Source organism: Gouania willdenowi, chromosome 6 (genome assembly GCF_900634775.1).
Source record: "Gouania willdenowi chromosome 6, fGouWil2.1, whole genome shotgun sequence".
Lineage (NCBI taxonomy): Eukaryota > Metazoa > Chordata > Actinopteri > Blenniiformes > Gobiesocidae > Gouania > Gouania willdenowi.
Window position 1 is genome coordinate 48,275,801 of NC_041049.1, and position 19,145 is coordinate 48,294,945.

General features: G+C 42.6%; 1 protein-coding gene across 6 annotated transcripts in view; it reads left to right on the forward strand.

The window, feature by feature from the left end:
* Positions 1-19,145, forward strand: part of brsk2a (BR serine/threonine kinase 2a) — a 234,185-nt gene that overhangs the window by 200,831 nt on the left and 14,209 nt on the right. For 3 of the 6 annotated variants that reach the window (XM_028449925.1, XM_028449923.1, XM_028449924.1), the window contains 5 exons: positions 10,119-10,179; positions 12,078-12,831; positions 13,258-13,306; positions 15,630-15,753; positions 16,788-16,968. In XM_028449925.1, coding sequence (XP_028305726.1) covers positions 10,119-10,179; positions 12,078-12,831; positions 13,258-13,306; positions 15,630-15,753; positions 16,788-16,968 — 1,169 coding nt within the window. The remainder of the gene's footprint in view (positions 1-10,118; positions 10,180-12,077; positions 12,832-13,257; positions 13,307-15,629; positions 15,754-16,787; positions 16,969-19,145) is intronic. The other 3 variants (XM_028449926.1, XM_028449927.1, XM_028449928.1) reach the window with 1 other exon arrangement.

The following is a 19,145-nucleotide window of genomic DNA, read 5'->3' on the forward strand; positions in this document are numbered from 1 at the left end:
ATGAAATAAAATATGTATTACTGAGGGTTTGTTGGACCATCAATCATAAAAATGACAAATTAAGAAAGATTTGAAACACAAGCTGATGTACAAATACCTTGAGTGAGCCTGTGCAATTGGTTTTGCAATAAAATGACCACTTGAACTCCTCCACCTGGGGCAGAACCTCATCTCCAACCCGGAGAAGGCACTCCACCTTTTTCCGGTCGAGAACCATGGACTCGGATTTGGAGGTGCTGATTCTCATTCCGGCCGCTTCACACTCAGCTGCGAACCGATCCAGTGAGAGTTGAAGGTCACGGTATGTTGGAGCCAACAGGACCACATCATCTGCAAAAAGCAGTGATGCAATACTGAGGCCCCCGAACCGGACCCCCTCAACGCCCTGACTGCGCCTAGAAATTCTGTCCATAAAAGTTATGAACAGAATCGGTGACAAAGGGCAGCCCTGGCGGAGTCCAACCCTCACCGGAAATGATTTCGACTTACTGCCGGCAATGCGGACCAGACTCTGACTCCGGTCATACAGGGAACGAACAGCTCCTATCAGGAGGTTCGATACCCCATACTCCCGGAGGACCCCCCACAGGGACACGGTCAAATGCCTTTTCCAGGTCCACAAAACACATGTGGACTGGTTGGGCGAATTCCCATGACCCCTCAAGGACCCTGCTGAGGGTGTAGAGCTGGTCCACAGTTCCACGGCCAGGACGAAAACCACATTGCTCCTCCTGAATCCGAGGTTCAACTATCCGGCGGACCCTCCTCTCCAGTACCCCTGAATAGACCTTACCGGGGAGGCTGAGAAGTGTGATCCCTCTATAATTGGAACACACCCTCCGGTCCCCCTTCTTAAAAAGGGGGACCACCACCCCTGTCTGCCAATCCAGAGGCACTGCCCCCGATGTCCACGCGATGTTGCAGAGTCGTGTCAGCCATGACAGCCCCACAACATCCAGGGCCTTGAGGAACTCCGGGCGGATCTCATCCACCCCCGGAGCCCTGCCACCGAGGAGCTTTTTAACCACCTCGGCAACCTCAGCCCCAGAGATAGGAGAGCCCACTCTCGGGTCCCTGGGCCCTGCTTCCTGATTGGAAGGCGTGTCGGTGGGATTGAGGAGGTCTTCGAAGTATTCCCCCCACCGATCCACAACGTCTCGAGTCGAAGTCAGCAGCGCACCATCCGCACCATACATAGTGTTGACGGTGCACTGCTTCCCCCTCCTGAGACGCCGGATAGTGGTCCAGAATCTCTTCGAAGCCGTCCGGAAGTCGTTCTCCATGGCCTCACCAAACTCCTCCCATGTCCGGGCTTTTGCCTCGGCGACCACCGTGGCTGCACTTCGCTTGGCCCGTCGGTACCTGTCTGCTGCCTCCGGAGTCCCACAGGCCAAAAAGGCCCGGTAGGACTCCTTCTTCAGCTTGACAGCATCCCTCACCCCCGGTGTCCACCAACGGGTTCGGGTATTGCCGCCACGACAGGCACCGACTACCTTGCGACCACAGCACCGATCAGCCGCCTCAGCAACAGAGGCACGGAACATGGCCCACTCGGACTCAATGTCCCCCGCCTCCTCTGAGACATGGTTGAAGTTTTCCCGGAGGTGGGAGTTGAAGCTCCTTCTGACGGGAGACTCTGCCAGGCGTTCCCAGCAGACCCTCACTATGCGTTTGGGTCTGCCAGGTCTAACCGGCATCCTCCCCCGCCATCGGAGCCAACTCACCACCAGGTGGTGATCAGTTGACAGCTCCGCCCCTCTCTTTACCCGAGTGTCCAAGACATGCGGCCGCAAGTCCGATGACACGACTACGAAGTCGATCATCGAACTGCGGCCTAGGGTGTCCTGGTGCCAAGTGCACATATGGACACCCTTATGCTTGAACATGGTGTTTGTTATGGACAATCTGTGACGAGCACAGAAGTCCAACAACAAAACACCGCTCGGGTTCCGATCAGGGGGGCCGTTCCTCCCAATCACGCCCCTCCAGGTCTCACTGTCGCTGCCAACGTGAGCGTTGAAGTCCCCCAGCAGAACGAGGGAATCCCCAGAAGGAGCACTCTCCAGTACTCCCTCTAAGGAATCCAAGAAGGGTGGATACTCCGAGCTGCTGTTTGGCCCATAGGCACAAACAACAGTCAAGATCCGGCCCCCCACCCGAAGGCGGAGGGAGGCTACCCTCTCGTCTACCGGGGTAAACTCCAACGTACAGGCACTAAGTCGGGGGGCAAGAAGTATAGCCACCCCGGTCCGGCGCCTCTCACCATTGGCGACTCCAGAGTAGAAGAGAGTCCAACCCCTATCGAGAAGGCTGGTTCCAGAGCCCTTGTTATGTGTCGAGGTGAGACCGACTATATCTAGTCCGAACTTCTCCACCTCGCACACAAGCTCAGGCTCCTTCCCCGCCAGAGAGGTGACATTCCACGTCCCTAACGCTAGTTTCTGTAGCCGGGGATCAGATCGCCAAGGCCCCCCGCCCTGGACGACTGCCCGATCCACACTGCACCGGCCTCATATGATCCCTCCTGCGGGTGGTGGGCCTACGGGAGGGCGGGCCCACGTCGTCCTTTCGGGCTCTGCCCGGCCGGGGCCCGTGGGCAAAGCCCCGGCCACCAGGCGCTCGCACTCGAGCCCCAACCCCGGGCCTGGCTCCAAGGTGGGGCCCCGGTAGAGCCAATCCGGGCGAAGTGAACTGCCTTTGTTTTTTATTATACATATATGGCTATTGAACCGCTGAGAATCAGCACCTCCAAATCCGAGTCCATGGTTCTCGACCGGAAAAAGGTGGAGTGTCTTCTCCGGGTTGGAGATGAGGTTCTGCCCCAGGTGGAGGAGTTCAAGTACCTCGGGGTCTTGTTCACGAGTGAGGGAAGGATGGAGCGAGAGATCGACAGGCGGATTGGTGCGGCGTCTGCAGTGATGCGGAGTCTGCACCAGTCCGTCATTGTAAGGAGGGAGCTGAGCCAAAAAGCGAAGCTCTCTATTTACAGGTCGGTCTACGTTCCAACCCTCACCTATGGTCATGAACTTTGGGTCATGACCGAAAGAACAAGATCACGGGTACAAGCGGCCGAAATGAGTTTCCTCCGTAGGGTGGCTGGGCTCTCCCTTAGAGATAGGGTGAGAAGCTCAGTCATTCGGGAGGGGCTCAAAGTAGAGTCGCTGCTCCTCCGCATCGAGAAGAGCCAGATGAGGTGGCTCGGGCACCTAATTAGGATGCCCCCTGAACGCCTCCCTAGTGAGGCGTTCAGGGCACGTCCCTCCGGAAGGAGGCCCCGGGGAAGACCCAGGACACGCTGGAGAGACTATGTCTCTCGGCTGGCCTGGGAACGTCTCGGGGTCCCCCCGGAAGAGCTGGAGGAAGTGGCCGGGGAGAGGGAAGTCTGGGCCTCCCTACTGAGGATGCTGCCCCCGTGACCCGGAAACGGCTAAGCGGGAGAAGATGGATGGATGGATGGATGGATAAAATGACCAAAGTTTTACATTCAACCCTTTTGTACGGAAAAGGATTAAGGCCACTGTAAAAAAAAAAGACAAAAAACCAAGGTTCAATATTTTTTTCATTATTTTTAAAAAAAAGTCTGAATTCTGAGATTACGGTCAGAATATTTGCTAATGTGATTGAACTGCTGCATGCATATATTGCCGTTTTGCAGAAGCATGACCATCCTTACGTACAATTTTTACATGTGGGTGGCCGTCCGTGACTGTAAAAAAATGTAAATCCATTATTCTGATTTTAATCAAAGAATTCTGACTTTTTCTAAGAATTCTGACTAATCTTAGAATGTTGACCTTTTTCTTAGAATATTGACTTTAATTTCAGAATTCTAACTATAATCTCAGATTTCAAAGGGTTTTTTTTCTTAGAATTCTGACTTTAATCTCAGAATTCTGACTCAATTTCTCAGAACATTAATAATAAATAAATAATAATAGTGGACCTTTTTTTTTTTTTCAATGGCCCTTATTCTCTTCCGTACGTTTATTTTCAAACACTCCCATCTGTTTATGTGCAACCGTTATGCTAATATAAAAGCCAGTTCTCCAGTTCTGTACTGTGATGGATTGAAGTGGAGGTGTTCAAACCCCAATGTGACTCCAAATGAATCCCTCTCCAGCTAGAAGTTGGTGCACGTTATAGTTCAGACCTTTATTTTGATATTTAACCTTTTTTGTCCTCTTTTCCACCCTCGTGTATTTTCATGTAGCCACACGATGGCGTGATCGTATGCCTGGAATCAGCTCTACAGACAAAGCTCCTAAGGAATCGCATGCATACATTTTTTGGGGAATATTCTTTTTCTGTAAACTTTTATAGACAGCGTTAAAATATCAGAACTTCAGATCAGAAGGCGTCAGGAACAGAGCTGACTTTGAAACATGTGTTTTGACAGGCTTCATTTCTACCAGTGCGGATGGTGACTGAGAGGGAGAACACTTCTATCACTGACTTATATAACCAACAGGTCTCATCCTGGTTCTCAGTGCAGCACTTTGTCTCAGCTATCAGAGATGTCGGGAGCAGCTTCTCATGATTCATCCTGATGCATATGATTGGCGACTTAACTGCTCCTTTGAAGCATATTTGAATAAATATAAATATATATGATGATTTTAATGCAGCAGAGTCTCTTACAAACAGGGATGTTCTTATTAGAATGACCACTTCATTTGTTAACCACAGAGTTTGAGATTCTTGCCAGGGGGGCAGCCAAAAGAATAAAAAATAAAATACGTATATAGAACGTCTTGAGTTTCGCTTCACAAATAAGGAATGAAAACAAATGTACCAATCTGTTTATTTATTATTTTTCATTTTTGTATCATTTCCTAGTCACTGTATTTTTGGAAATTAACTTATGTGTTTATTATGTACAATATATTAAGAATTTTATTTTTTCAAATGAATTTGGAAAAACTTAAATAAAAACTCTGCGTCTGTTAACCAAACCACACATATCTCCACAGGACATTTTGATATAACTTCAAATCACATGAAATTCCACATGTCAAGAGAATTGAAGAGAGTTCAGTTCATAAATTGTAAATTATGAAAAAGTGCTGCCAAGTGAAGAAGAGTTTTCTTTCCCATTTCATTCCCCAGGAGTTGCTCTACATATATAGAAAATGACAACAAAAATGAAAAAGTGCAACAAAATCACAAAATTGCTAGCAAAAAAAACGCCAAATGACACACCTTTTATCTTACAAATGCAGAAAATCACCATTCGTGTGAGGATTGTTATGAATTTAAGGTGATTTGCTACTAATGTGGATTTCTAAGGGAGTTTAAGGTTGTAAAAAGGAAACATCTAAAAATGTTATGAGTTTACACCCTATGTGGTGTTGCCTCAGTCATATATTAGCTTCCTTATAGAGGAAGGAGAAAAATAGATGTATTTTTCCTTTAAATCCCACAGAGAGAACAGTTGCACTGAGCTTTTGCTCTGGCTTTGTTTTTCATTGGCTTTCCAGCTCCTGGCATCATTTTTCCATTTAGCTTTAGCTTTGTTTTATTTCAGGGCATGCCCTCATCTCACAGACTGTTGTACTTGTTAAACCCCCCACAGCCTTATATTAGCCCCCTACAAGTGCTCTGGATGGGTCAGACTCTGTCTCACGCTGAGAACATGAGACTGATTGTAAAATAAGCCTCAAGAAAATGTGAACTAATGAAACGGTTGTAAGCTTGTTAACAAAAAAAACAACATAAAAAAAAAAGCCTGTCAAAAATGTAAAGCAGCTGTGGATGCTAGGACTGGAAATATTTGCTTTTACACTCAATAAGCTGCATTTAGATGAAAGCAAGGTACATGATGCAGGTAAATCAGCATTTTTAAGACCCAGAGGTGCTGACGTGCACTGATATATAAATACAGATGCTGAGCTTACGGTTGATTGAGGACAACATAAGCAGCAGTTTATCAACAAAATAAATGTTATAACGGGTACGAGCAGTTCTACAGATTGTATTTGATCTAGAAAATAATGTGAATATATGATGGTTTGAAAGTTTGTAAGAATGCAAGTATTAACACTACAAAGCTGAACTTATCAACCCTGTGAAACACATTGTTAAAAAAAAAAAAAAAAGCAGCCTTACTTTGCTACCTACTGCTACCTATTGACATGTAGTGGTACTACATTGCATCTATTTCATGAATGTTCAGGGTGCTGACCTCAATTTATTACAAAGGAATTATTATTAATAATAATAATGATAATAACAGAAATTACATTTCTTATTATTACATTAGAAAAGTCATTAAACAACAAAAAACATCTGCTATTCACTGTTGCAAGTGCATCTGAAATATGTATAAAATGTTTCTTAATGTGTTTTAGCTGGCAAAAAAAGCCACAGTTGTAAATAACATGTGTCCTTAATCTGTCTTCTTCAGGTTATATAAAGATAAATGCTAAAACATTTGTGTGACACATAACAGGGTCAATGATGCATAAGGATTTCACCGCATGATAGTTAATAAAATCGGCATCATCGGGCAAGGTTTGCATAAATATTATAATGGCATTATTTAAATTACTATAATTTAACTAAAATACTGGAGAAAATAAGTTTGAATAGATTTAGTCATTTTAAAGATTTTTTTTCAAAACTGCAATCATTCATCAGACAGTCGCACCACGTGATATTTTAATAAAAATAGATAATAATACATAAGTTTTATATACATGTAGCACTTTTCAAATAAAAACTCAGACGCTTTACAAAATTTGGAACAAACAAAAATAAAACATGAGAGTGCTATTGTGGGTTGTAGGTGAGCTGAAACAGGCGAGTTTTGAGCAGTTTTTATTGATGGTCAGTGAGTCCGAGTTTCTAATGTGGATGGGGAATGAGTTCCAGAGTTGGGGCAGCGATGGTGAAGACTTGGTCCCCTATGGTTCGGTGCTTTGATTTGGTGATGGGTTTGAGAAGGTTTAAGTCGACAGAGCGGAGGCGACGGGACGGGCCTTGGTGCTGTAGGAGGGCTGTGAGGTACGGAGGGGCCAGGTTATTGAGGGCTTTGGTGATAAGCAGGACTTTGTAATGGATGCACTGGTGTTTGGGGGGCCAGTGAAGCTGTTGGAGAACGGGAGTGATGTGGTCTCTGGAGCGGGTGTGGATGAGGAGGCGGGTGGCGGAGTTTTGAACATATTGCAGTTTTTGTAAGTCAGATGAAGGGAGACATGCAGGAGGCTATTGCATTAGTTGAGTCTTGATGTAATAAATGCATGGATGAGAGTTTCAGCAGCAGATGTGGAGAGGGTGGGGCGGAGTCGAGCAATGTTGCAGAGGTGGAAAAAGGCAGTTTTGTGATATGACAGATGTGGGGCTTAAATGTGAGTGTGGGGTCAAAAATGAAACCAAGATTACGAATCTGGGAAGAGGTGGTAGCTGTGTGGTCGTCAACGGAGAGAGTGGAATCCTGAGAGAAGGGGAGGAGGGATTTGGGGCCAATGACGATGATTTCTTTTTTATTGCAGTTGAGTTTAAGGAAGTTAGATTTTGACACTTTGAATAACAGAATAAATTACAGAAGTAATTTAGTAAGTAATATTTAAAAAAAATACTAAAAGTGACTGCATATAAACTGCAAGTTACTACGCATTTGGTATCTTTTTTTATATATTTAAGCCTTTTTTACCTAAAAGAAATGCAGTTGGACAGAATGTGTAGGTGTCACGTCATTGACCCAAATACATTTGTAAATTTGCACCATCTTAATTTTATTTTAGTTTGTTTATTTGAACTTCTCTGTTGTTTATTGTTACAGTTGTTGGTTGGGATCCTTCAGTTGGGATCCACTACCTGAGAAGAATACAGTATACCTGAGATATATTTTCCATGTCGTGTCATTCTGCTGTGGTCTATTACAATCTAACAAATGAGGGCATTGGCCACCTTTTGGGTCCCCACCTTCATGTTGAGAACACCTGTGAGGAAAAAATGGATGTTTGAAACAAAACAAAGACAAATGGTCATCGTTTCTCCTGTCTCTAGTTTTACTGCTGGCACTTGAGATACAAATCAATCTAATTGGCTGTTTGATGCCAACGCTACAGGGGTGGCTGTGTTTTGATTGAACGTTTGGTCAGAGTAACCTGAGTGTAAATTTAAAGAACGTCAGCACACAGAAAACCCAGTGACTGCTCGGGTTGTGATTTATGAACGTTGCCCCTTGACTTTATCGTTTGAGAACAAAGGAGTTCACTGTGAACATTGCTCTTGACTGTAAATCATGCTTTATTTAATTTAATTTTAAATTATTTAGTATTTGATACACTACTGAGCAGTTAAACCATCTGCAACATTAGCTGCTAGTTACACAGACCTGCTGTACCACCGGTAACAGATGCAGAGCCTCGCTAACAATATGCTTGTAATGGCTACAGGACTTTGTGTTAATATTGTTATTTATTTATGCATGTGGGCATGTGACAGTGGACTGTAGCACTTAAATGTAAATGATGGCGCAACCGTGTGGACAGATGCTGCTCAAAAAAGCAAACCTAGCTAACGTTGCGTTAGCATCAAAACATGAAGGCAATGGTAGTTTGTGGAGCCTGTGTTTGTCTATAATTGTGTACAGTCGGTGTTATTTTAAATGACATTCTTGTTTTCAGATAGGCCACATTTGATAGCTAGTATTAAAACTCTTGGTGATTTTTCTTTCCGTGCATTAAAACTAGCTGTGTCACCCAGTCTCAATATTTCCTGTGTTTTTCGATGGCGTCCTTTGTGAAAACTGAAAGTATTTCCTTTATATTCTCAGCGTTTAAAGAGAGACAATAGGTCTACAGGCTCAGCCACATACTCAACAATCGCTTCAATCCATAAAAGGCAAAGGGAGAGCAGAGGGGGCTGGGTATTATTGAATGACAAAAAGGAAAAGTGTTGTGACAGTAAGCAGCTGGTGTTTCCTACTTCTGACAGGCATTGGTTTTGTGTGTGTGCATTTATGCGCTTGATGGAGACAGATTGTGCTGTGATTTGTTCATTTCTGAGAAGGACTCAAAGAGGTTATTGACGGCATCTGTTCCAGCAAAGACAGTCGTGACAAATGGCACTCAGCCAAAAGCCCCCTGTTCTTTATCTGCTCAAGTTTGTTTTCTGCCCTAAATGATTGATAAGTCAACATGCTTTAGTAATTTGCACATATAGATGGTTCATGTGTGGTAGGTCTGAGCTTAAAGCGGCTACACAAGGTAATATTTTAAATAGATAAAATCATAGTGTAGGACTCATAGATCTATGAATTAAACATCATTTAGCTCATTGTATTATGTAATGTGGAGTCCTGTAGACTGAAGCATGGAATAGAGAGCTTTAAGATTTTGTCTGAACCTGACCCAGCCTGTCAGATCCCCACTCGCATCGGATCAACATGTGGATGTGTCGGGTTAAAAAGCGTTCGGGCTATAAGTCGGACGGGTTCATGTTGTGTTCTGTTGGCGCGATACTTTTTTAAAGCTCTAGATCAGATTTCCCTTCTTCTTACCGTGATTTCTTGTTTTCCCCCAAACTCTGCCAAAGTAACTTCCAACACATTTGTGGTGTTTCATGAACTGAAAGTTGTGGTAAATCAATGGTGGATGTTTATTTCTGGGTTTACACAAAATGATCCAAATCCGGCTGAAATGTAATGTTTTGCAGAGTGAGTTGATATCAAGGGGAATACCGGAAACAAAATAGTGTCAAGCCAATTATGGTCCTCCTTGTCTGGTGAAAAACACAGGAAATCACAGTGAGAATGAAGTAAAAACCCTTTTATGCATCCGTCTGCGAGACTCCACATCCCACAATGCAATGTCAGTAAAAGAGTGCTTACTATGGAGACCAAAACAAACTTTCCAGTGGCAATTTCCACCTTTTTCCTTTCTTTTTGGTGTAAATAATGTTTGATTCATTGATCAATGAGGCCTCCAATATGATTTTATCTTTATTGTAAATTATTGTGGGTGGCAGCCTTAAAAGAAGCTGGCTGTAGTTTGAAGTGCTTAACTGTGTGTGCGTCTCCGTGTGTGTGGTACTGTGTGCCAACACTGCTAAGGTCACATGTTTGATCCAACAAATAACCTCCATCCGTCTGTGTTTTAATGTTCTCTGCACAGGTCGAGGTCTATTAGTGGAGCCTCCTCTGGCCTTTCAACCAGCCCCCTCAGCAGCCCACGGGTAAGTCACACACACCACACACTCACACACTCTCTCACACACACACACGCACGTATAACGCACACATTTAACACCCACCCGTCGATCACATTTTGTCTCGAGGGCACGTCTGTCTAACTACCCTGGATGCCAGTTTATTACTGTTTATATCTCAAGACGAAACATTTAATATTGTTCCCTCTTCCTCTTTATGCTCACACAAACACACGGTGAATTTATCTGCGCCCGGGGTCCTTATCTCCCTTTCGGGTCTTGCGGGAGTAGGGATGCACTGTGATCAGCTCTTCATATCCTGTGTTAGATCAGCCTCTGAATGAGTCATCCGTGTGTCTATATTGTTTGGACGTTTCTGTTTACTCCAAGTAAAACTAAGTGATGCTGCACAGTGGGGACATGCCAGTGTAGATAACAACCCTCTCCTACCTTCCCCACTTGTTATCTAGCTTTGTGTTTCAGAGGCCTTGGGAATACAGAAACTCCACTCAGAGAATTCTTCCCAACTTGTTTTTTTTATTTTATTTTTTTTATTTCCTTCCTCCACTGTGAGCTGAAAAAGCTTGTTTTAAACTTTCCCAGCCAACTTACGGTACCTTCGAAGGGTCGAGATTAAGCAAAGGTTCCTCACAATGCAGAGATTCTTTCAGGATGGTCTTAATGGGAAATTGATTTTTAGACCAATCCAAAGTCTGGAATGCTCTCAGTGAGCGACGATATTTATTCATTGTTGAAGGGTCAATGTGAAGCTGTTCATGTGATTTAGACATTGTAAACCAAACAGATTGATTTTATAGATGGAATTAACTCATTTCACATCACTTTTGATTGATTAGCCGTGTCCATTTGTACGTTTTAACCAGAGGTGTAAAGAGTACTGCTATAGCCTACTCGAGAAGAAGTACTGTTACTTGATTTAAATTAATTTACTACAAGTGTGTCAAACATAAAATACTCAAGTATGAGTAAAAAGTAACTCAATTAGATAATACTCAAAGTACTTGTTACTTTCACCACGTTTATTTTTAGTAATAATTCTTGCCACGCTTCCCTTGCATACGGTCAACATCTCATGTATAAAGTGAAACAATTGGAACTTAATTTATTTTCCACAAAGGCATCTGTATAAAGTTTTTTTTTTTCCTTTTAAAATAAAATAACACCAATGAATTCAATTCAAAATGAAAAAAAAAAATGCTCAGGCTCTAAGTATAGATCCATTTATGAGCTTTAAAACTGCCATGCCAAATGTGCCATGTGGGTAACAACATAATCGATAGAAACCACAACCTGAATGCAAGAAAGTGGCTGAGCGTTGATTAGAAATGGCACAACATATGGAACATATTGATTATGTTCAATGTGCCTACATAAAAGTTTATGAAGAGACCATGAAACGGAATTATTATTAAAAAAAAACTCAGGGTGTATATAGAAATATAACAAATTACTTCTAAAAACTTGTTTCAGTTAATAATAAATTACTGATTTATAAATATACAAAAAAAAAGTAGAAGTACCCATAAAAGCAACTGAATTACAGTGACGTGAGTACTTGTAATCAGTTACTTTCACCTCTGGAATTACCTTATTTCACATCTCTTTGCTTGATTAGTCGTGTCTGTACGTTTTATAACAGAAATTTACACGTCCCTATTTATGTCTTTCGTGTTTACATTTCTATGGTTTTCATTAATTCCTATTTAAGTTTGTTCTGCTGTTTTTATTTTATTTGCATGAGTCATTGAATGCTTGTTCTTTGTTTTCTCTGTTTGTCATATTCTCACATGCTTGCCTTTTGTGTGTTTGTTTCCTTCCAACTTTCTTTGCATGCTTCATCCCTGGTTGTTTTATTCTCTCTTCCACCTGCTCCCATGTTTGACTGTAATGTCTTCTCATATTAGCCTGTTAGAAAGTTTGGTGTACCACCCCAGTCCTCAGACCTATCCCAGTCCCCCAACACCAGCCCCTGTCCATCACCCGAGCTGGTTCCCAATCGTTCAGGCCAGCGTATATCTACCCCCAACTCACTGGCCCCTAACTGCGAGCCTCTGCCCGCTGCACTCATCAAGACTCAGACGCTGCCCGCCAAGCCCAAAGTCATCCCCAAACCTCTCCAAGCCACGCGATCCAACCCGCTTCCCGAATCACCCTCAGACAAACCTGAGCCCTCTTCCCCCTGCCAGGTTCCATCCCAACAGCCCTCTGCCTCAGTGCCTCCCACCCCGACTTCCCCACCCTCGCCGTGTTCCCCTTTACCAGCTGTTATTAGTGCCCTAACCCCCAACAGTCCACAGGTACGCCGCTTCCACTGCTCGGCACACCCGCGATACTCAGTGCCCTTCAGTCCCGTGGCTTCCCTCTCACCAATAAGGCTGCATCATTTCCACCCCTTAGCAATGGAAAACTCCTCATTTGACCACCCCCGCAAATCTATCCCCCTCATACAGGTGACCCCTCACCACTCCCCCAGAGGCAGCCCCCTCCCTACACCAAAGGGTACCCCGGTGCACACTCCCAAGGACAGTCCATGTGGAACCCCGACTCCAACGCCGCCCCCGAGCCCGTCTATTGGAGGAATGCCTTGGAGAACGCGACTCAACTCCATAAAGAACAGCTTCCTGGGCTCGCCACGCTTCCACCGCAGGAAACTCCAAGGTACGGACATGATGGGGGATACGTAGCAGAACTGCACCTTCACAATGCTGCTAAATGTGATTCTGGGCGACCATGGCTCAGTGGTAGAGTGGTTCATCCAATAACCGAAGGGTTGGGGGTCGAATCCCGCTCTAGCCAAGTCATTGTTGTTGTGTCCTTGGGCAAGGCAGTTTATTACCTACATTGCCTAGTATGAATGTGGTGTGTGTGAGTGTTGGTGGTGGTCAGAGGGACTGATGGCGCACTATGGCAGCCTCGCTTCTGTCAGTCTGCCCCAGGGCAGCTGTGGCTACAAGAGTAGCTCACCACCACTAAGTGTGGAGTGAAAGAATAATGCACATCAATGTAAAGCGCATTGAGTGTCTATGATAAAGCGCTATGTAAAACCCAATGCATTATTATTAATATTCATTGTCTGATTCACAGTTCCTACACAAGAGGAGATGTCGAGCCTCACACCAGAGTCTTCCCCAGAGTAAGTGCCTCCTTCCATTCAGGGCTCAGTAACTCTTATAGTAAAGCATGGAATATCCTCAGAAGCTTAATCTGAACTCCAATTATCCGCACGGTTGATTATCTTTATGCCGCATTCCCTGTGATAGCCCGAGGTCTGCTCTGGTTCTGGAGCTGCAGTGCTGGCAGGAGAAAGACTGTGGGTTCTAAGGGAAGGGAACGCTGTCAGTGTGATGTTCCTGAGCTCCCATGACGCTCGTACGTCAAGCTTGGCCTAGATATGCCTGTTTGGCTGGCTGACTGCGGTTTGGCTGGGACTCTCCCACCTGGCTCGGAGCAGTGCTGGATGCAGGGATTTGGCACCATCGGCAACAAAAGAGAAAAAGACATTTACTCCGTTTCGCCGCTTAAATAAAAAATTGCATGTCAGCTCTTGTTGCTCAATTTTCAAAATGTGCTTAACAGCAGATAACAAAATACAATCTCAGTTTGAATTCTTATGCATGTGATATGTAAAGTTGAACGTCATTTTTTTATGCTGGTAACATGAGGACACATAGGCTACTGTAGCTTTGGTGGAGTTTCATCTTGCTGATCATTCTGGCCTGTTTAGAGAAGCATCTTGATCTCTCACGTGTCCTTTCAGTTTCTCTCCCACTCTAATGTTCTCACAAGTCCATTTTAAACATGCCAAGTTGTAAAGCCCACACAAAATGTTCTCAACTGCATAGCTTGATTTGATTTGGTGTATTTTCAGTTTATTTTTCAATTCCAAGAGATTTAACGCAGTTGTTCTCAAACATTAGGCTCAAGTACTCCTTTTCTCTTATTTCTGAATCCAAGTACCCCCTTTGTCCAACTACCGATACAACATTTGGCTCAGAATACTATGCAAAAACCACTATAGAGCACAATGATGGAATGAATGAGTGATGAAACACATGTTCTAATCAAGATATTTTCCATTATCATTTTTATCAAAACATAAGCAATTCAAAACCCCATTATCTCTCTCAAGTACTGTAGTGCCATTGCCTACATGTGACAAACTCAAGGCCCTTTAGAGCATCTAATTTGGCCTGCAGGAGTAAGTAAAGAAAAGACAGAAAAACATAAATTATCAAATAATTCAGTTGTAGATATCTCTAAATGCACTAATTCAATGAAACACTACAACATTTTTAGGATCGCAATTTTCCCATGCTTTTATCACATGACTGCAGTCATTTTAAACCTCAAATTGTTCAAGGATCTCAATTTTTGTGCTTTACATGTAGGGATGAGAATCGAAAACCGGTTCTTTCTGAGAACCGGTTCCCAGTAATCCAATTCCTAGGAGTCGTTTGTTTGCTTGTATTTCATTTACGCTTATCGGTTACTCTTACGTCACCGATACGTAACGCTAAATTCCTCCAGGTCCTGTATATTGTGTTTATGCTAGCACCAAGTGAAGCTCCTTCCATCATATAGTTGTTTGCTGTCCACCGCAGAGAATCCACCTCCTTCACCCACAGCTGTGCTATGTTTGTAGTGTCTCTGTTGCTACGCTATTCACTTCCGGGTTCTGTACACTCGCGAAAAAGCTTCATTTTGCACTGACTTTTCTTCCGAAAACAACAAACTTCAGCAAGAACACACACCTCGTCACCAGTTTATTATATAACAAGTAATCAGACACGAGAGACGGACTGGTACTGGTTGTTGTCTTTAGTTGTGTGTTATCATACATGGCTGATGACGTCACATATAACAATGGGGACGGCGTCTCTGAAGGTCCATTTATAGAAATCTAAACAAAGGCTAAACTAAAGCTTTACCGTTTAAATACAAAACAATAAGTGCAGATATACTTTTGTTTAATATGTTCTTTTTTTACAGAATTATTTGTTTTATGTTTGAATTAGTTTTGGATCAAGTTGTTCAAGTTCAAAAGGAGCACTGTAAATATTCTCAAATGTTTGTAGCCAAAATTTGTCATATGTTGTAATAATAATAATAATAATTATTATTATTATTATTATTCATCAATTTTATATAGCGCTTTTGTATATATTATTGTCCAGTGAAAACAATCTATACCTGGTGGATTAAAAGAGAGCTGATATCCCTGCAGGAAATTAGAGACAACGATAATATAATAAAGAGTTAAAGCTAACAACTCCATTTGTATTATTTAATTCCCTCACCCAGGAATCGAATCGATAAGCTGAATTCAATTCCCATCCCTATTTACATGTTACTATTAGAATCTTTTTTTAAAGCCTTGAATATTGAAATAAAGCAAATATTAGTTAGTATTCTCTGTATGTTTAACATTTTCTTCCCATCTGTCTTTCTTTGCACAGACTTGCCAAAAAATCCTGGTTTGGTAACTTCATCAACCTGGAAAAGGAGGAGCAGATCTTCATAGTGATCAAAGACAAGCCTCTCAGCTCCATTAAAGCAGACATTGTTCAAGCCTTTCTCTCAGTATGTACACCACTGTGCGTGCTGTGTGTGTGGCTGTGTGCGTGGCGATGGTTTTTGTGTGTTTGTTCCTGATGCATAATGTTGGCAGTCCTGTGAGGCAGCTTTTCCCACTGAGTGTTTGCTAACATGCCTCTGATTCATGTAGCAAATTTGCTAAGCTGCTTCTGTTTTCCTCGGCGCCCGTAGATCTGCTCGAGGTCAAACAAAAAAATCATGTGTGCGCGTTCGTTGAGCATTAGCATATAGACGCTTAGCACTCAATAGCGTACTTTGAGCATTCCAGTGTGTTTCGGTATGCAGTGCAAGTAATTGAAAAATGGTGTCGATTGTATCAGCGTAAGTGAGCGTGTGGTGTTTTCTAATAGCGCCAGTGTAAATATGCACACAGAATCCAGCTTTCCTCAGTAAGTGCAGCAGGATCACTATCAGCAAACACTCTAGTTGATATTCACAGTACATAATTGAACAGTCCCAGTTAGATTTAACAAAGTCTAAGTAAATGCAAACTTCCGTCGGAGCAGGTCAATGTCAAATGATGTTCCCTCATCCCGGAGCGAGCTCATTTTTCCTTTGACGTCTGCTAGAAGGAATTCCACACAGGAGATTGACACCTGAATAAGTGACATTATCCCTCTCTGCACACTCACATTAATGGCATGTCAAAGTCTCTCCAGCACTTTGGTAAAAACCTGATGATTTCTGAGATCACCTACTTGGTGGCTATAGAAGTTCATTCCTGGAGAAAGAGTGCAGCAGACTTGTTGGAATGGTTTAATATTACAACAGCTTAAGACTCCATGGCATGCATGGCTACATGCTGAGGCATTAAGCTTCTTAGCCCATACTATGTGGGGAGTATTTTAATGAGGGATCATTCACTTTGTCACTTTCAAGGTGCAGGAATAAAATGTAACATCTCTGATTGTTGTGCTTAATCCCATTTTTTGCATCTTTGCTCCTTGTTCTCCCACCGTTTTTTCTCCTGTGTGACTCTTGTTTGTATGATTTATTTATTTTTTTTTTCTTCTGCTCAGATTCCCAGCCTGAGCCACAGCGTCATCTCTCAGACCAGTTTCCGTGCAGAGTATAAATCCACGGCTGGCCCAACAGTCTTCCAGAAGCCGGTCAAATTTCAGGTGGACATCACCTACACGGAAAGCACAGCTGCCACAAAGGAGAACGGCATCTACTCTGTCACCTTCACTCTGCTCTCAGGTGAGCACACCAACACTTTAACAACATCTTCATCCACGCACCAGTTAGAGCAATGGCCTGGTCTCACACATTGGATCACTGAAGGAAAATGAAGTAAAATTAGCCTGGAGCCCCTTTTTGACTACATTTCCAGTGAAAAAACAGGCTCCGCACAGTCACTAAAAGTACCACAGTGACTTCATTACAAATAGAGACATATAAAAACAAAATAAATGCATCTCAAGTTGCACTTTGTTCTTGTGTTGAAAAGGTGTGCAGTGGATATCACTGTATCACTGTAATACAGTGACTGCTACAGATTGTTAACTGAAAAGATATGTTTTTAACATAATGCACTTGTTTTTGTTCTTTACTCAGGTTTTTGATTAAAGTAATTCTGTGATACTATTAACTTAGCACAAATTTGCTAATTCATATTTACTGCTAAGCATATTTTTTTTCTTTGCACTCAAATAACTTTATTATTACTGTTCTAAAATATGTATTACTTTGTGTTATTTTTATGAATTTTGAAGAACTACAGTATAAATATATATAAATATTTCGTTAAGATATTTTTTTTTTACCCTTTTCGTTAAAATTTTGTTGGAATTGGGGGGGAATGTTACTGACTTAAATATTCAGTTCATAATGAGGTTGTTTTTTTTTTTTTTTACATGTCTGCATTATTGTGTGAACCCAGACTCAAATTACGACTAAGTGCATAAATGTGCACGTCTGTAGTATTTTTTTTTAGTGCATGACCTGTGATATTAAATTGAATGTAGACTGAAACAAAGGTTCCCTGGGAAGTATTTAAGGGCTGAAATTAGATTGGTGTCCATCCAGGGTTCATCAGCAGGCCAGCAGTGACTCAGCATATTACGGACTGACTGTGCTCCATTGTTGCATAATATTTAAGATCACTTTTTTCATTCCATCTGGCCTATTGGGTCCAACTTTCTTATTAGCAGAGCAAACTTTAAGCTTACAGGGCTGAACTCTGGGCCAATCCAGCACAGCAGAAGTAAAAACATGTCATTTTTAGGGGTTTATAAGCTTGTTGCTGTGATGTTTCTGTCATCCTAAAAGTTTGATAAGCATTTGCCTGAAACCTCCTGCAGCAAAACTAAATAAAGTCTGGCAATGCAAGATTATATATGAAGCCCTCGTGTGCAAATGCATGGCCGTGCAAAGCCGTACGCATGGGTGGTCTCTCTCTTTCTCGCTCACATGCACACAGAAAATCTCTCTGAAATAAGGGCTCAGTGTAACTGCATGTGGTGGAATACAGGCTTTGTTCCCTCTCATCACTGTCTGTGTACTGTACACCTGTGCAGCCATAAAACAGCAGGAGGCCCCTGTGCCAAAGCACTTTGCTCATCATTTATCCCCTGGGATCAGTTTTCCTGTCAAACTTCCCACTAAAGGTGATCGCTTTTCTTCTTTTGCTCACCTGTGATGATCTCGTTACAAATGTCCCCCCGTCATGTTGCTAACACAGTGGAGACTGTGCAGGTTTATCAAAGGCTTCTTATTGTGTGTTCTGGTCAGTGTTGGTATTGTTGAATACAAATTTCCGTCATAGTTTTTGTCAACATGTGACAGATTATTATTAGATTATGACTAAAAAAAAATCATGTGGGAACTGAAACTGTATCAAAATATATTGATATCTTCATTAACTAAAAAAACTAAACTACAATGTGCACATATGATGACGGTATCTAACCAAAACTACTTTAATTGTGTAGAAGGTGGGACAAGCCAATCAATGATCCAATAGGAAGGAAGCTGATTGTGTTTGCAGACGTAAAACTGCTCATCATGCATAAACTCTTATTATTTTGGTCGACTATATTTGCAACAGATATGATGTCATTTAGTTACTCAACTATAACTGAGATAGTCCCAGTGACAACATTATGACTAAAACTTTGTCATATGTCAAGGTTTCTTTCATTCAGAACTTTTTTTTCAAGAAATATACTTTGATTTCCGGACATGTCCGACTGTCAGTCTTCCTCAGAGGCATCTGCTGTGATCATTTTTTAAGTGATTTTTAGGTGCGGCCTACTTGACATATTGCAGATTTTCCTGTTGTGCCTTTTCTTTCCCCCTCCCTTTGAGTCGTCCTGCTGTCTCCTTTTCACATTTCTTATTAATGTGCATGTGTGCTGGTATGATTTTCATGAAAT